This window comes from Netta rufina (genome assembly GCF_964035555.1).
Source record: "Netta rufina genome assembly, chromosome: 2".
Taxonomy (NCBI): domain Eukaryota; kingdom Metazoa; phylum Chordata; class Aves; order Anseriformes; family Anatidae; genus Netta; species Netta rufina.
Window position 1 is genome coordinate 85,289,187 of NC_140124.1, and position 18,897 is coordinate 85,308,083.

The window sequence follows — 18,897 nt, forward strand, 5'->3', positions numbered from 1 at the left end:
AGGTACCATTTAGAACTGCTCAACCAGAACTCGTTCATCCTCACATACTTGAGTAGGACAGACTCATCAGCTACTTGTCAGAAACCTGCCATTCCACTGCAAACTAAGATAATATGCTGGTAGTCTAAAGGTCATAATACTAATAAATGACCAGGGCTTAAAATAGGAACTGTCACAAGCACACAAACGTAAGGCTATTTTTCTAAAAAGAGTTGCACTTACATTTACTTCTGGTACACCTAAAGGGAAAGTCTTAACTGTTCACTCCCCCCTAGTTAGGTTTAGAGTGCAAAATATTAAGCAAATATTTGCATTTTCTCATAAAACTTATCTTACAGCAGTATCTTCTTCACTGACATACTCAAACCAGGAGCATAGCTAACACTATCACTGCCCAGCATCATCCTGTTGTTTTTTGTTTGTTTGTTTGTTTTTCTTTTTTTCTTTTTTCTTTTTTTCTTTTTTTTTCCCCCCCCATTTTGTCAGATTCTGCAGCTTATGCATTTACCATATTTACTGGAGGTAGAAAAGACAATTCAACACAGAAAGTTCAGGAATGTTAAGGAATTACAGAAAATAACCAGAATATACAGTGAATGCATTTGTCCCTCAGAAGTTTCTTCACTGAATACAGTTCCCAACTTGTAATTCCACGTTTGACCAGTTTTTGAAATCAGTCAAAAAAAAAAAGTACTTGGACCTCTCTTGGCATCATCTACAGTTACTGCTGTACTTAAATGTCTATCACGTCTTCTTCCAATCAACACCTGTACCTAACACAAAGTCATCCAGTTGATTTATGAGTACCTCGTGCAATGCACGTTTGCACTTTATAATCTTTACAGCCCAACTTTGTTGATTTAAATCCATACAAAAGAAAACACCCGACAGCCTTAAGACTCTAGGAACATACCTAGACTACTGTCCATCTTCTCTTTCAGAAAATTATTATAAGCCTAGCAGTCACTTAAACTGCACGTTCCAACAAGGAAGCTGGTATCAAAACTTTCCATATTAGGGCCTCCTACTACTAAAGCATGAACTGAAGAATGCTTGGCTGAAAACACTATGGAATATTATTCACCTTCGCAGCAAGATATGGCGGTCATATGTTCAATCTGAGGTGTGGGAAGAAAGGACTGGAAATTGTTAATGAGATTTTTCTTGATAGGAAGATTTATGAAGAGATTATTATTCCGCTTAATTAGCTACTGTTAACCTGGTGATTTATATCTTATTACATCTAAGTACTACCACAAAGGGTACCGAAGGTTTAGGATGGAATTAAGACATTTCATTTAATGAAAAATATTTCATTTCAGTAATTTTTCTGAGCAGAGGAAGTTATTAATTTGCTACAGTAGCTTAGGGACAGTATCATTAACTGTTGTTGTTTTAGTTGAGGTTTTGAATGGCATGATAATATCTGCTTAATAGTTTAACAAATTAAAAAAAAACTTACAATGTCACTGCCAGAGAGCGATGATACAGAAGACGCAGATGAGCCAGAGGATAACTGTTGTGTATTAGCTAGCGACAAAGCCAAGCGTTGGTTGTAAGATGGTTCAGAGTCTCTGTTCTGTTGCTGTTCTCCATTGCACGGAGCTATCTGGTCTCTTATTTTCAACCTATTATCTGTTGACAGAAAACATAAGCATCAATCAAAACCACAGAATACAACATATGAACCCTGAAGTCTAAACTTCCATTTAACAAGCCAACAAACTGAAGAACAGCCTCAGAAAATGTCTTGGATTAGAAAGTTACAAATCCCTTTTATTTTTTCCTTACATACCTGAAATAGCAATTAATTTCTAGGCATGGGTATTTTGAATTGCACCAAATGCAAGAAAAAATGATTTAGTTGGTTTCAAAGATTTCTGCTATACCTACCAAGTTCAGGTGATAAATTAATTTTGCTCCCCCACTTCTTTTTAATCCAGGCCCTGTAGTCAATCACTTCTTGGGTCACTTTGATGATTCTACCTAATGTGCTAAAAAAATTTTTAAATTAAGTATTAAAGACTGTTGGTTACATACTTGCAAGCATTTCAAAAAGCAATAAAATTACATTAAATCAGTTTAAGATATTCCTAACCAAAGAATTTTTGAAGTTTCGTTTTCTTAGATCACCATTTGGGCCTCTGAAGAATCACACTTTTAAACGAGAATATTACTTATCTTCCACCCTACTAACATGCAAGCACTGAAACAGGTACGATTTTTACTCTTTCTAAATGGAAAGCATCTTAATTATCAAGAATATACATGCAGATAATAGTGTATTTGATAAAAGCAATTTACATGTTCTTGCATTTCTCCAAACAAGAAGTATTTTATCACTGAATCTCAATTGGATGTTTTTGGATACACTGAAGACACTGATATCCCAGCCCCCTCAAATGATCATGACACTGAATAGAAAGACTCTCAGTAGTCCTTCTGTACAGATTTACAAGACATCTTCAAAGATCCACACAATTATAAAGGAAGTACCATGGATCGTGAGGTAGTGGAAACAAGACACTGGCTCCAAAACCCAAATAAGTTAGAATTTAAGGAAATTCTCAAAGGTACCTGGTTCGGAGAAAAAGCTGACCTGGTCCTATTACCCTTTTAACTTGTGACCAGTTGTCAACAAGTACAGAGCAGTATTTTACAATATATTTTCTCAACTTTCAGATACATGAACTGTACGTCATTTTGAGGAGGATCTGTGTCCTGGTTTAAGGATTTAACTTCCAAGCTTTTCTTTCAATGGTGGCTGGCAGCTGAAATAATTTATGAACTCCATGATCAAGATCCATGAAGGACTGACTAGCATACAAAAGGAAGCTGTGAAAAGTTACCATCTTGAAGAGAGGTAAAAGTTATTTTAATTCTAAAAATCTTCAACAGTTGTAATAAAGCTTATTCTTCATTTCACATCATAAAGGTACACTGGAATTTTCGTTTGAGGTGTGTAACGGGGGGCATGCATAGTCTAAATGCATTTACACTACCTTTACTAGGTCATTTTAGAGTAACTCTAAAAAGGAAGAGTAGTTCTCCTTCTGGATTAGAGATTATAAATTCATTGCAAGATCAAATACTACCTGTTCCACATTTAGACTTCCAACTTTGAAGACATCAGTACTGAAACAGGCAGCCCTGCCCTTTAAGCAAACATTGGACCAAACGACATTATCTAAGTTGTAACTCCAATAGGTGAAGGCAATCCTCATGGACAGAATGAGTATCACCTACCGTTCTCCTATGTAACGCAGATAAATGAAACGATGCATGCTGGAAAACCATCTTGAATTTTACATGCAGAATTAAATGCTTTGACATGATTGTCACCATTGGGAATTATTTGGAAACTACAGCTCATTAGTTAAGTAGAGCACGTTAAAAAAGGAACAGAACAAAACAGTAGTGTTTTGTCAACGTACAATCCCACAACATAATAGCATTTTAAATACTTAAAGCAATTCTGGTTTCTTAGTCTCAAAAAGTACGTTAAACCAGAAGAGTAATTTTGAAGAACTGAAGACAAGGACAACCCACACTACAAAGAATCAGCTGTGGCCCTGAAGCTACAGTTCCCCAGACAAACTCAAACATACAAATGCTGGGTAGCTCTTTAGCACTAGGACAAAGGAGGAAATCTCACGCTGTTTCATCTGAGCATGCCTTCAAGCAGACTTAAGCTTTTTCTGAGCTTTTACTCCAGGATGGCCCGTACGTTTCACAGCTATTACCAGCAGTGGTCTTCAAAACAGAAAAATGATAATGGACCTAATAACACTCTTATGGAAAAGGAGTTTGTCACGCCTGAAACATCTTGGAGTACATTCCACCTAGTAGTTTAGTAGTCATGCTTTCATATACTAGAAAGTGAGTAACAGAAGATGGCATATTTATTTATTTTAATCTGTGGAAGACTGCTATACGAAAAATGCCTGGTATCACAGGTGTAAAAGGTGAAACTAGGGCTACGCCAAGAACTGTGGCAGAGCCTGGGAATTTCTTTTCTCACTAGCTCCTTTTGCAGAGGACAGAGCTTGAAGCCCCAAACTCTAATTTTTTGGAAGCAAGTCAGAAAAATAGTAAATTTACTTATTTATCAAGAATTTGAAGGCTGATCCATACTACATTACTCGCACACTAAAACTAAGTGTTATGACACATCAGAAACTAAAAGCTGATTAAGTCTACACTGCCATATACCTAATACAGCAGCAAAAAAATGAAAAAGCAGGTGTGATAAGAACAGATACTTTTCCCTTTCATTACATATAGGACTCAAGCACATGTATATAAGTGTTTAAAAACTGTGCTTTTATCTGATTTCAACACTGCAAATGCTTAGGAACAAAGAGTAGCTATTGACCTACCCAGCCTCTAGTACAGAGTAAATTCCACGCTCCTTTTTGCCTGAGGCCAGAGTGAGACATTCCCACAACTATACAAAGATGTTTGTTTAGAAAAGGGGGATAAACGCCAAGTTAGCTGGTTGGACAGCTCTCCCATGAAAGGTGCCCCCTTACACTTTTTCCCTGATTATCATCAAATAGTAAAAACAATGACAAGCTATTTGCATACCCAGTTTATTTTAAAAGAGCCTAGAATCTCCACTTTTCCACACCACACAGCTTTGTCACGCTAATGCTGATTCAACTGTAAGCCCCGAGTTCACAAGGACACTTTCTAGCTGTCACTAAGGCACAACCATGATGCAAATCGATCTTAAGATCCCTCTTTAAAGGCCTAGGTTGCTGACGCAAGTTTCAATGAGATCCAGTATCTAATGCTCCAGCCAAGCTCTACATGAAGAAGTCCCTCAGTAGGAACAAAACATTGCCTGTGAAAGACGAGTCAAAATAACTTTTCAGTAGGCCTTAACTTCGGAAACATCTCCCTGATACTAAAAGGCTAACAATCTAAAGCAGACTAATAAGCTTCTGAGAAAGACCTGCTTGAGCAGAAGGATAAGAAAAAGCTAAAACATTTAGCCAGACAAATACTCCGCGTAAGAAAAGCTGATATTGCTGATACCTCAAGAGACAGCATGCATTCTAGGGATGGCCACCACCCAGCATTCATGACATGAAGCAGAGGAAGAACTGTTTCAGATAGAAAACATTCAGATACAACTATCAGCAGATCTAGTAGATAAATTTAATGTTCCCTTTGACAGTACCGGGAGCTATCTTGGCCAACCAGGAGCAAACCTAACACACAGGCCTGTCAGCAGTTAGTGGACCAAGAACAAACCAAACAGCTTTCAAGCACAAAGCTAGAAAAAACACTTTATTCGTGGCACGAGACTATTGTTGTTAAGATTGTCACCTACAAAAGACAATTCCGGACACAGAGCAGCAAAACCTTGCCAAGGCTTCCTGCAACTCTGTCCCATTGGCTTAATAGTCCCTTTCCCTCATCCACCACTCATACGGCTCCAGTATGGCAGAACTGGTTAGGAATCTAGAATCCTAGAAACTGAAGAAAGGTTTCAAAAGTCTTAGTTATTATACTGAAAGGCCACATCACAGCAGAACCTGACTTCCATTTAAAGTTCTATTAGAATTAAAGCCCTATTAAAATTAAATTTGGCCAGGGACATCAAAGGCCACAATAAAGGCTTCTATAGGTACATCAGCAATACAAGGAAGACGAGGGAAATTGTAGGCCCTCTCCAGAAGGAAAGAGGAGACCTCATTACCTAGTGTATGTAGAAGGCTGAGGTACTCAATGATTTGTTTGCCTTAGTCTTCACCAGCAAAAGCTCTAGCCACATAGCCCAGGCCCCAGAAGGCAAAGTTAGGGACTGGGAGGATGAAGGACCACCCTGTGTAGGAAGAGACCAGGTTCAAAACCACCTAAGGAACCTAAAGGTGCACAAGTCCACGGGACCTCATGAGATACATTCATGGGTCCAGAGGGAACTGGCAGATGAAGTTGCTAAGCCACTATCCATCACAGGTGAGAAGTTGTGGCAATCTGAAGAACCCACTGACTCAAAAAGGAGAAACACAGCCCTCGTTTTTTAAAAAAGGAAACAAGGAAGACCCTGGGAAATATAGACCAGTCAGTCTTACATCTGTGCCCAGCAAGATCATGTAGCAGATCCTCCTGGAAACTATGCTAAGGTGCACAGAAAATAAGGAGGTGATTGGTAACAGCTAACATGGCTTCTCTAAGGGCAGCTTGTGCTTGTCTGATTTGGTGGACTTCTATGACGAGGTCATAGCATTAGTGAATAGGGGAAGAGCAGCTGACATCTACCTGGAATTACATTTGACACTGTCCCACATGATATCTTCATCTCTAAATTGAAGAGACATGGGTTTGGTAGATGGATCACCCAGTGGGTAAGGAATTGGCTGAATGGTCACACTCAAAGTCACAGCTCAATGTCCATGTAGAGATCAGTAATGAGTGGTGTTCCTCAGGGGTCAGTATTGAGAGCTGCACTGTTTAACAACTTTGTCAGCAACACAGACAGTTGGATCCTCATCATGTTTGACAGTGACACCAAGTTGTGTGGTGTGGTTGACATGCTGGAGGAAAGGGATGCCATGCAGAGGGACCTTAACAAGTCTGAGGTGGACCCGCGCAAACCTCATGAGGTTCAACAAGGTCAAGCACAAGGTTCTGTTCTTAAGCCAGGTGAACCCCAAGCAAAAATAAAGAATGGAGAGAAAATGGATTAAGAGCAGCCCCAAGGAGAAGGACCTGGAGGTACTGGTTGACGAGAAGCTCAACAAGAGCTAGTAATGTGGCTTCTAACCCAGAAAGCCAACTGCATCCTGAGCTATGTCAATAGAAACACAGCCAGCAAGCTGAGGGAAGTGATTTTGCTGTGCTCTCATGAAACTCAACTTTGAGTATTGCATTCAGCTCCGTGGCCCTCAGCACAAGAAGGACATGGACCTATTAGAAAAAGTCCAAAGCAGGGCCACAAAGATGATCAGTGGGATGGAGCACCCCTCCTATGAAGAGGGGCTGAGGGAGTTGGAGTTGTTCGGCCTGGAGAAGAGAAGGCTGTGGGGAGACCTTGCAGCAGCCTGCTAGTACCTAAAGGGGGCCTACAAGAAAACTGGGGAAGGACTCTTAAGACAAAGAATATTGGTTTTAAACCAGAAAAGGGTAGATTTAAATTAGGTATTAGGTTTAAACTAGATATTAGGAAAAAAATTTTCCCATAAGGGTGGTGAGGCGTTGGCACAGGCTGCCCAGAGAAGCTGTGGATGCCCCATCCCTGGAGGTGTTGAAGGCCAGGCTGGATGGGGCTTTGGACAACCTGGTCTGGTGGGAGGTGTCCCTGCCCATGGCAAGGGGTTGGAACTGGGTGATCTTTAAGGCCCCTTCCAACCCAAACCGTTCAGTGATTCCTCATTTCATGTGACATCTGCTCCCAAATATGGAGGCATATGGCTATGCTGCTGTTTAGAGATGCAGTCTGAGCACCCATTTATACCTCAACCATATGACAAGCTAGTATGTAAGCCAATATCTTATCTACAGACACGTTATAACTGCAAGGATGAATTCATGTCACATCCAGATATTTATTTCCAGCATAATTCATGGCTATCAAACAGAATATCACTCTCTTCCATCTTATCCCAAAGAAATTCCTCCTGCTTCTCTTGCTTCTGATCTGCTCATCAGGTAGCCACAATGCAAACTGGATCAGCTTCTTCAGATGATAGAAATGCTGATGTATTTGTTTTCATTCAGACCAGGGTTCATCTGACTTACCTTCTGACTGCAGGATCACTGGATCTAATTCGAGGCAAAAGTCAGGAATATGTAGATTGAGAAGGAAGAAGTTGAGTTCATAACAGGATATAGTCCATGTGTGTGTGCGTCTGTGTTATACCTTGTCTAGCCTATTTCCTACTAGGAAAACCTCTTCTTACAAGATGATGGGAATCAGTTTGGTCTAAAAATCTTCTGAACTACTGACCTCTCCCTGAGGCATTCTAGTAAAATAACGTGTGAGGATGACTAGGGACAAAAAAGCGTTAAGGTAATTCCTGTGGCTTTGAATCACTACCTTCAGGACTCAGCTGATTAGTGTTTCCATTCAGTGTAGAGCCAAAACACAATGAGAAGGTCAGACAAGTGATAGCTTTCATCTCCCAGGACACTTCAAATATTGTATTTGGAAGCACGAGTAGGACAACTGAGAGAGTAATTTGAATTCGGCCATAGTGTTCTGAGGGTTATGTTAGTATAGAACAGACAAGAATAAGACCTATCCTGAAGGATATAAAATCTGACTTTTTTTTTTCTTTTTTGAAATAGAGAATAATAGAAGCAGCAGTTGACTAAAAAGCCTTAAATTATCTTAGGCCTGTGCTCCTTTGAGTTGGACTGACCCTGAAAAAGGGCAGTAATGATCACTATGAAACATTTGAAAGCTACTGAGATGGTCATCTCCAAAACAGGACTGCATACACGCGATGTACATAGAAGTTTTCCCTGGAAAGAGCTGAAATGAATTGAAACCCACCAGGCAGTCTAAGAACAGTTCTTCATGATTAAGGGAAAGATAGCCCCAATTATGACAGCACTGAAGAAGTCAGCCTGTGCATTTAGTATCTTGCAAGTTCCTACCCTTTCAAGTGCTCATTTAGTATTTATTGATTCTTTTAGTAAAATGTCACATAGCTATCACTGCTCTTAAAGAAATTCCCCTGCTTACAGTTTAACCTGCCACTAACAAGCCTAGAAAAAGGAGAAAATGGATCATAATAAAGGGCTCCTGCAGGGCTAGGGCTTTAGGTCAGGCCACTGGAAAAAGTCTTTATACCAAGCCTGGACAACTCTGCCTAACAGGTAGAAGAAGGATCTGAAAAACACCTGGGTTGCCCAGACACATTCAGTTTAACTAAAAACTGAAACTGAACATGTTGTAGAAACTCAACAGCACTCCAAGCTTGGTACTAAACAGTACATCATCCACCTACAGGTCCCGGTGCTGGGGAAACTACTTGAAACCAGGACTTCATTGAGAGCTGCTCCTCTTATGGCACCATTCCTTCTGATAAAATGGCAAGTCATGCATGTGACAAGCTCTGAGACAGGTATCACAAGCACAGACAGCCCAAACTAGCAGAAAAACAGGTCAGATGTACAGCACATGCTGAAACACAGCTGCTGAGACTTCTCAAGTCTGAAACTGTGACAGAATTCAAACATTTTTCTAAATACAGGAAGTATACATGTTGAAGACATCTGAGACTTGCATTAAATGCACTTACAAACATACTTTCTGATATCTAATATAAATACAGGCACCGCGTAAGAGAACGACCACATCCTTTGAAGAACCATAGAGAAGTTAATGAAGACCAGGGCCCAAGACAAGCGAAACTTCAGATATCCCTAGATCTACCTATACTTACATAACTATTTGTACTGAAGGTTAGGATTAAATATCACATGGTAGAGCAGATACATGAATGAAAAGGCATGTCAAACATGTTCTATTTGTTTTCTTTCTCCCTCTCCTTCATCAAAAAAAAAAAAAAAGTTAGCAAAGGTGAAAGCTTGAGAGCTGAGAACACAATAAGCTGTACAGTGTTTTTAAGACATGAAACTGTGCTAAAAATGGCACATCTAGAAGTATTCTTTTAATGGCAGTTCTAACGTTATGGCCAAACTGAATTGATTCTAAGAGCTTAGCTACATGTCAAGCCTTTTAGAACAGTTTATGGGAACACATATTAAAGAATAATGTAAGTTTCTAGTCTTGTCTAGTTTTATCTATAAAACTTGGTTCACACCCATTTCTCCACCATAGGACAAACAGAAATCATACCAAATGTTAAAACCAGCAGCCCTTCCTTTGAAATATTTTAGACAGAGTGTTTGTAGAAAGACCAATTATCCTTTGGGTCCCTTTCACACCAGGAGAACCACACACTAGAATCATCCTGTTTTGTCATGCTGTCTTTATTTCAGGGCTGCACATGAAGGTACTTCGCTCATAGCACTGGGCCAGCCTAAATTTCTGGGCAGATGTCAATACAGCTGCAGTTAAATATTAAATAGCAATATACCTTTTATTGATTAGACCCAAACAATTCCTAAATAATTACACAAACAAACAATATTCAAAAAGTGAACTAATTACCTCTCAGAATCTCTATTTGGATATGATCTTGCAAGTGGTGATACTGCATGGCTAAGAACAATGTAGGCATAATCAAAAACTTGTTTCACTTGCATGGCACCGTAAGAGCTTCTGCCAACGTCGTTTCCTGAAATAATGTGACAGTGATCAGATCATTTTTAATAAATATCAGTAACCGAAAGTTATTAGCACTTAGAGCTCAGAAGCCTTAACAATACAACTTAACTCTATTTAAACTGGTCAGCCCCCTCTATTCATATCAGGAACAACTAAGTTGTGCCAATCTAAATAAGGGAAACTAGCCTTAAGAATGATGCTCAACATCATGCATTCAATACAGCATTTGTAAAAATGTACCAGAGCCTGAAAGACAGAAAAGGTAACTATAAAAAAAAAAAAAGCTTTAAGCTGATCTCTAACAGGGAACGTACCAAGGTCAAAGCATGTCTCACTTACCAGTAGAGTTTTTGCAGACCAAATTCAGCTTAGAATTCCACTTGTGCAACCACCTTATTCTTCATGTGGCCAGGTATATTTATACCAACCCTACTTAAGCTTTCCAAAGCTACAGCTGAATAAAATACAGATTGCTTATCTCCACAGGATAAACCAGTTTCTCAAAATCTTTATCATCCAGGATTTCCAGAATTTTGTACAGTATTGTTTTTGATCAAGTTAGTGGTACTTTTTGACTGCCCCTCTTTAAACAGGGGTGACTTTTATAGCAGAATTCCTTCCAAACCTCCACCACCACTCGAGAAGAACTGCAGAAGTTAAGATGATGCTAAAGCTGCTTTATCAGTGACATTGCACAGGCAGCAGTTTTCTGTTTGATGCCTAGAAAGATCTTACCAGTACTAGCAAGAAATCATTTGGGATTTTTTTTGTAGATATATTTGGCACCAGACACCAAAGCTTCACTGTCACCACTCAATTTAAGGAACACTTAAAAACAACTTCCTCCAAATTGCATGTGCAAAACACAGATTAGATCTTGAGTGGGTAGAAAGCTGCTTACAGTAAAAGGTTCCCTCCTTCAGAATGATACTTGAAATGCTGTGAGAACACTGGAAATGGATGAACCGCTAAAAGTAGTTATTTTAAGCTTGCAAATCAAATCAGGGCCCACAAACAAGTTATAATGAAAAATCCTCTTTTAAAATTGATAGGTAAAGGATTGAGTCTATCCTTTGGAGACTGAATTTGACATTAGAGGAACCCTTCGCTCACTGAAATACTTTGTCCAGCAAGCCATTATAGATAAATATGCCAACATCTGCCACCCAGGGTGAAAAGCAGCCTTGGCTTTACTACTTGACAACACATATTAGCCCTTCAAGATTCTCCAACAATGACACCACTTAAATAGGAAAGGGTAATCAATGAAAATAGATGTGGAATATAAAAGCATTTGGGGAAGACAGAGTTTCTTCAATAACATATATTGTTAAGTAGAAGTTGATCAAGAAAAGACTTTATGTTTACTGAAGTAACTGAGTATCTCACTCTGAATGTACTGTCACAGTATCCAGCAGCTGCTAGACTCAAAGTTACAGAAGCCTCTTTAAATGGCATATTTACAACTGGACAAGCAGAAGCCAATGTAGGCCTTGGAAAGTGGATCTCTGAAGAACTACACTGTAGTTCAGTGTTTCACTGCAAAGTAGGCATCAGAGACTTTCCCAAAGGACTTGGTCTAAAGACAGCTAAATAGAGACAAGGGAAGTTCAGTGGTCAAGAAACCAAAATATGAACGCATTAATACAACTAGAAAAACAGATGAATTCAGTACAAGATTTCCAGGGAAAGAACTGTCCTGCAACAATACCACCTTCCACTTCCACACACAAAAGGTACATACAAAATAGAACTAAGTTGAAAAGCAATAAACAAAAACAATATTTACAAGTGGCTAAACACACGCAATTGCACCTACCCCTCAATTTACATAACAGGAATTGAGAATGTACTGTTAAATTGCATTAGTGTAGTCTAACATAGTGCTAAGGCAACTACATTTGATGTGCATCATTAAAGGAGCTACACTAAAATGAAGACACTACTGCTACTTATTATTGGTTACTCCTTTTGACAATTATCACTTCTTCTCTTCTGCCAGCAAATCAGAAACCATTCCTCATCCACTTACAGCAAACTCAGGCAGTTTACTTTAAACCACCAAGCTGTGTATGAATCTTGATTGAAGCAGATGGGAGTAAAGGCAGGATAGCTCATGCCAAAGCATGCACAGGTTCTTGGATTGCCTCATTCTCCACCTGTAATTAGTTCATTAAGAAGTCTGAATAAGAAGTTTTATTCAGTTATAGTCCTTAGGACTTCTGACTTGCACTGCAGCTGAAAAGCACATATGGAAGCCAAAGCTACGCACGCTACTATGAACAGTAGCGGTCAAGCCTGCATAGCAGGTGACCCTACTCAATCCAGAGAGCAACATATTAGAGAAGCCAGAAGATCATGCATTTAGCAGTTCTGAATTCTAAAAAATAAAATAAAAGAAGAAGATTCTTTAGGGAATAGGTTTTCTCTGTGAGATTGTTCTCATTAACACATCACCTTTACATACCTAGGCAGCCTTTCAACACAATCTAGACCGAACAATTAAAGCACATACTCAAATGCTTTCACTCTTAAAAAGCCAGCCTTCAACTCTGATATAAATATCAGTGGATATCAATGGTGTATAATTCCACATATAACTCAATCCTTATTCTTTTGTGTAAAGCACAGCTTCATCCCTGAAGGAGCAGGTCTGAGACTTCCATCAGTAGCTATCAGTATTACCACTATCAAGTAGCCTTCCATTACCTGAAACAGTTTTAAGGACATAGTCTGGAAAGTCAAAGGTAAGACCATGAGCTAGGACTGAAGCAAATTTGTTTGTGTTAAGCTCTTACCTACTATACACCTTTTTGCAACATTCATGAAGAGGTTGTTTCAGCTGCTAACCTCAAGGTATTTGCATATTTTTTTTTATAAATGTATGCACTTTATACACACACGCATATATTCACAGGTTCTAATGACAAATAACAGATATGAAAAGCTGTGATGAATGTCTTTGGGCGATCGCTAAGGCTAGAAAAGAATCCCAACTGTTGTTGCTATCCCAAAGCCAGTTACTTCCTGCCTTTGTGGCCTATCAAAATGCAGAAGCAAGCAACATGAAGCACAATTGGTCCTGTAAACAGTCCCTTCAAGAAAACCATATACAAATTAACGTTTAGAACTTTACTATAAGCACTAGTAAATTCACCACCCTTCTCTTGAAGAGAACAGCAGAGGAAGCTCATAGTTAGACAATGACAGCTACACTTGTTGCTGCCAATCTGAACCAAGATCAAAATCACTTCTGTCGTGAGCATCAAAAATGGGACTGAAGAACCTTGACGTTCCCTTCAGATAAAATCACAAACTAATAAGCTTCTCTAATAACTTGCTGAATAAATTCAAATATTGTTTTAAAACCACAGATGAAAGATTTGAGCTACAACCAGAGTCCTATATTCCAGGACAGGATATGGGTGGATCAATTCCATACATACCTCTTCTAGGATGATAGCACCTACTCTGCTCCAACATGTTCCCATGAGCAGACTTCCTGAGTGCCTGACTCTGCAATTCTCCTAAAAGGATGCTTTTACTTTTTACACAAAGGATGACTGTTTCCAGAAACTATAACAGTAGCAGTTAAAAGATGTTTACACAAACTCCTTTCCTTGGAGAAGAGGGAGATATTTTCATCTCATTGTCCTGCCCTAGGACACTCCTAACTCGAGATGAAGAGCCTTGAGGTATTTAAGAAGATCAGATAGAAACTATCACTAAATTGCATCACAGGATAGATAATTCTGGCATCTCAAATCCAAGTTTCAACAGACTTCCCACTTCAAGTGTTGACTCTCAATGTCTTTCTTGGTGTCTCTTTGATCTCAAATCAAAGAAATTATAATCCTCTAGTGCCCGATAAAGTCTTGAGGCTCTCCAAGAAAACTCTGTAGCACCCAGGAGAATCTTTTCTGAGTTAAACCCACTACAACCAAAACTGATGTCTGTTCCTTCTAGATTTAGGACAGGATTTCCTAAGCAGGAAGAACCAAACTATGACATCTTTTATCTGTTAGCCAGACATCAGTTTACGCTAAACGAAAAACAATTCCGCAGACTTAAATGAATTAATCTCACTGAACTTTATCCCGTCGCTCCCTACAGCTATGCTACCTTTCACCACCCTACTGCACAACTCATGCCTACACCCATAAGAGGGCCTTTTAAACTGCTTAGATAATCTAAATAAATTGAAAGGGTTTTTTTGCATCCCTGTATTTTGTCTGACTTCTGGATTAAGAAGTCACCTTGCAAGGTCTTCTTGCAAAGCTTAACCAGAACTTTACAGAAAGCTACAATCAAGCTGCAAAAGGACTCCCCAAAAAGATTAAGAATTAGTGGATGAAGTGTATAAACAGATTTTGGGGAAAACTCCACAGCAGCTTATGTTAACCTAGATCAAGGAACAGCTATGTCCTCCCTTTCTCAAGATATTTGTTCCTTTGTCCTTTTCAGTGGCAACAGCAAACATCACAGAGTTAGCCACTGAGCAGATCTGAGCACAAACTAACCAAGCAGAGGTGATGACCTGTCAGCTGGGCAAGGACCTGAACCCTTGGGAAAGTATTTTGTACTGAAACAAGCAGTAACAAGACTAAAATAAAGTCTACATGTTATCTACATTACCTTACACTCAATAGGTACTTTGAGACACTCTAAGAATAAGTAAATACACCTAGATCAAAAGGGGCTGTATTCATGAGATCCGATTCGAAGTGCTACCCTACACATTCTGTAAAGCTTTCCTCCTAATTCCATCAGGCAAGTTCTGCAGCTCTATGGTAGCTACCAAAAAATATCTGACCACTGTGTCCCAAAGGGAACATTTATTTCAAGTCATCCACTTCAATTTACCTTGCCAAAACACTGTCTCCTGGAAAAGCAACATTATCTCAGCCTACAGAATCTCATTTAAAACATAGTTCTTACCAGCTCTTTGAGAGCATACAACTATGGATCTTCCTTACAAATCACAGTTCTCTTCCTTTAGTCTTCAGCCAGTAAGACAGAACAGAACTGGAAGTCCAGGTAAGGGTTTTGGTTCTAAAGCAACGTAGTCATGCTGCCACCAAAACTGATTTTCAGGCAAGTGCACAGCTACTGCATGACAACTCAGCGTGATACAGATATTCTCCAAATATCACTTATGCCTGGCCAAGTGCAAGAGTCATGATGGACACAAATCAAAGCTACATACCCATCAGATGTAGCTAGAAAAACGAGTATCTTAGCACACAGCCTGTTCTAGAGAAGCATGAACATTCAGTACATGAGTATTTAGGAAGGAGCCAAACTTCAGCTCCTGATCCATGGTATTTGCTTTAAAAGTGCTATACATAAGCAGTCTACCCACAAAACATGACAGTCTGGAGCTTGAGTGCCAATTATATCCCAAAAATACTAAAGCTGAAGTCCAAATTAACCAGAACGTGATTTTGTTAAAAAGCTGTTCTGGAATTCCAGCCACTTAAGCCAGTCTCATAAGAATGCAAACTGAGCACTACTAGTTGGCAATTTACAGGAACTTAACCAAAATTAATCTTTATTACTCTGAACATTCCTGAACCAAAAGCAAGACTTCAGGAAAAAAGTATTTTAAATTACTTTCAAATGTACATGCAACCAAACCTGACATTCTCTGAAGGTCCCTGTGCAATGCAAAAGCCAGTTTTGCAAACCAGACTCTCCACACCAACATAATACTCCAGCCATTCCCTTGCTATGCATTTATGGCCATGTGCCCGTGTTTCTGTGTGGTCTCCAGTGTACTGCCCTGCAGGGTAGGTACTTCATCTACTGCATTTCATTTCCATGTGGTACAATATATCTGTAGCATAGCACCATAGACTGCAGCAGGAAAAGCTACACCTTCCTTTCTCATTCTTTTGTAGCAAAGAATGGGGAATTGTTCCTTCCAACAACTCCCCTTCCAGGATTTCCTGGACCTCTTTCCTTCATTACCCCTCAGCACTGTTAGAGAACCTTATTATAAGCTCAACACATTTCTGAATCTCCTCTGCATTATTTATCTGCACTGTTTGTGTGCAATCCAGCTTACTCAGGCTAGCAATCTTTACAAAATTCAGTTCCTTATCCCTTGGCTCACCTCCACAGCTGTACCTCACCAGCAGGAAGTCTTTTCTCCAAGCAGATTTAACACATTTAACAGACTTTAGGAACTCTAAAATAAGTTTGAGAGTACGAGTTGAGCCAGAGCTCCAGAACAGAGCAAGAATTGCAGTCTTACCAGGCAGGAGAGGATCTTCAATACATAGCATGGATGGTCTGTATCCATTAGTCATGACTTTCATGATTTCTTCTTTGGCAATATAGGCACCTCCATTTTTTATTCTAATACCAGTTTTCAAGTAGTTAAAATTCCTTCCGTAGAGTTCAAAGAATTCTATCAGAAGCATTCCAAGGTTTTCATCAGCTCTTCTGGCATCAATTCTTGGATGCAGCTATGACAGAACAGTTACTAATTATTAAAAATAGATGCTTGTCAGACCATAGCTGTACAACAAAAAGCTCTCATTTAAACATCCAAGTATAATCTCTTTACCCCAGTCTGAATTAAGTCACGTACTTACACTACTTTCATGTAACCAAAAGGGGGCAGCACTTCAGCAGCATATAGAGGCCAAAAAATTCTTTCTTACCTCCTCCAACTTTTTATGGATTAGTAAATTCTTGTTTCTAAGCCAAAAGCAATAAAGCACTACATGCCACATTAAGGCTTAGTAACAGAGTAATAGCTGATTTATTTTTTTTTTTAAAGAAAAATCCACCAGGCTTAATGCTTTCAGAAGCATAAGAAACATCTACCCCAACTGAACCGGGGTTCTTTTCTCAGTCTTCATATTATATGTTATATATAATCTGTAGTCATATTTCATTTAATCACTAGCAGCAGTGATACACGGGTTTTTCCATTATCAGAGGTGTTGAGACATTAACATTGTACTTCATACTCCCACAAAGCTTACTGTAACAAAAATTTATTGGAAGTAGTAACAGCTCATTAATGATCTCATGAGTAATTACCTCAAATACTTGCCCGTTTTAAGCATGTTAAAGCTTAACTAATGAACATAATTAGAAAACGACCATTTAATTTCTTAATTTTAACAAGCATCATAATCAGCTACTATCCACACTCAGTAGCAGTAGCCTAAGGAAGTAACAGAAACTGTGTCCTACCAGATTTAGCATCAGTAAAATCATTCAGGGTTAGGACTGGAATAGACATGGGAAAGCACCGTAACCCTCATGACATGACCTGTTATAAAAAGTAATGCACCACCTCTATGCTGTTAACAAGTCTCCTGCTGCTGTCTTAGTTCACACAGTGAACAGATCTTACGTTTGAGAGGTAGTCTATAAGAGCTGTCAATGATACACCTAGAATCATAGCAAAATAAGGCTGTGCATTGCTATGGGATTGTAAAGAAACAGCATTTTCCATAACAGGGCCTAGTGACAGAAACAGAAATATTTTAAAGAACATAAGCAAATAAGAAACCGACTTACCTGCAGGAAACTAATTGCCATTAAAATTAGGCTGTAAGAGCTAATTCCACCAGTAAAAACTTCATTCAAGTCCCTCTGAAGTAGGAACTGTTTTAATACTAAAATCAAATAAGGCAGCAACGAGTATTTCTGCAAAGCAAAATAATTCTTATCAGAGATAACATCAAAATTCCAAACCAAAATACTAAACAATCTCAACATAAGATTAATCTAATACAAAAATGTTTTATAGCATGTTACTGAACAACATTTCCTCAGGAAGAAAAAAAAAAACAGGCTTTTTTTTATTCTAGAAACTGAGACAAATGGTGAAACTCATACTTGATCAAGTAACCTACACAAATTTAATTCCCTCATCTCCTCCCCAACAGGAAGACTTTTACATCTTCATTGAAAGCAAGTGTCATTCAGTCAGTGCATTTCATCTAAACACTGCTTTTACTGCAGAGCATAAAAGTAAACTTGGTTTAAAGTACTTAGGTGCAGAATTGTTCTTAGACATTGCTTAATAAGGCAACATCCACAAGCAAGCACTATTAAAATTCAGTGTAAGTAAAACTTGGACAACCTTGCTTTAGAAGCACAGTTTAGTACCCATCTCCAGATGGAAATACAATTGCGCAAATCCTTTCAATACACACGTTTATGAACAAACACCTAGCATTCCACTATTAGCAAACTACGTAACCACATTCAGCTTCAGTGTTTACAGTTTCTGGTTCACAAAGCTCAAGCTTTTAAAAAAATCTTAACATCTTTATACCAAGTAAGGCAACACTGAACAGATACCAGCAGAAAATAAATTAAAACATTCATGTTTAATTAGTATTAATGAAAATAGTCTTCAACAGTAAGTTTTCAAAAGTCTTAAGCCATACCAAAAAAGGTTAGCTAAGCATCTAGCGTATCCTTGGTAAGTAGTATAACATTCATTGTATTGTTGATACCTTCATGTATTCCTTGATAAATCGAGCTGCCTTCACACCAGTTTCTACATTAAAACTGATGTCTACTTTCACTTCTGTCTCCTGGTCAGTAAGTTTTATTATTGGTACCTGAAAAGGTTAAAACAAGGTTTTCTGAGACCCCAAAAACACAACACCAGTGCT

At 38.8% G+C, this 18,897-nt stretch overlaps 1 protein-coding gene across 4 annotated transcripts in view; it reads right to left on the bottom strand.

The window, feature by feature from the left end:
• The window catches only part of TENT4A (terminal nucleotidyltransferase 4A), a 59,549-nt gene that overhangs the window by 22,766 nt on the left and 17,886 nt on the right, over positions 1 to 18,897 (bottom strand). For 3 of the 4 annotated variants that reach the window (XM_084306883.1, XM_084306882.1, XM_084306881.1), the window contains exons 5-10: positions 18,736 to 18,843; positions 17,789 to 17,917; positions 16,506 to 16,719; positions 10,133 to 10,259; positions 1,894 to 1,994; positions 1,463 to 1,635 (exon numbers count right to left, since the gene is read on the bottom strand). In XM_084306883.1, the coding sequence (XP_084163009.1) occupies positions 1,463 to 1,635; positions 1,894 to 1,994; positions 10,133 to 10,259; positions 16,506 to 16,719; positions 17,789 to 17,917; positions 18,736 to 18,843 (852 nt within the window). The remainder of the gene's footprint in view (positions 1 to 1,462; positions 1,636 to 1,893; positions 1,995 to 10,132; positions 10,260 to 16,505; positions 16,720 to 17,788; positions 17,918 to 18,735; positions 18,844 to 18,897) is intronic. The other variant, XM_084306884.1, reaches the window with a different exon arrangement.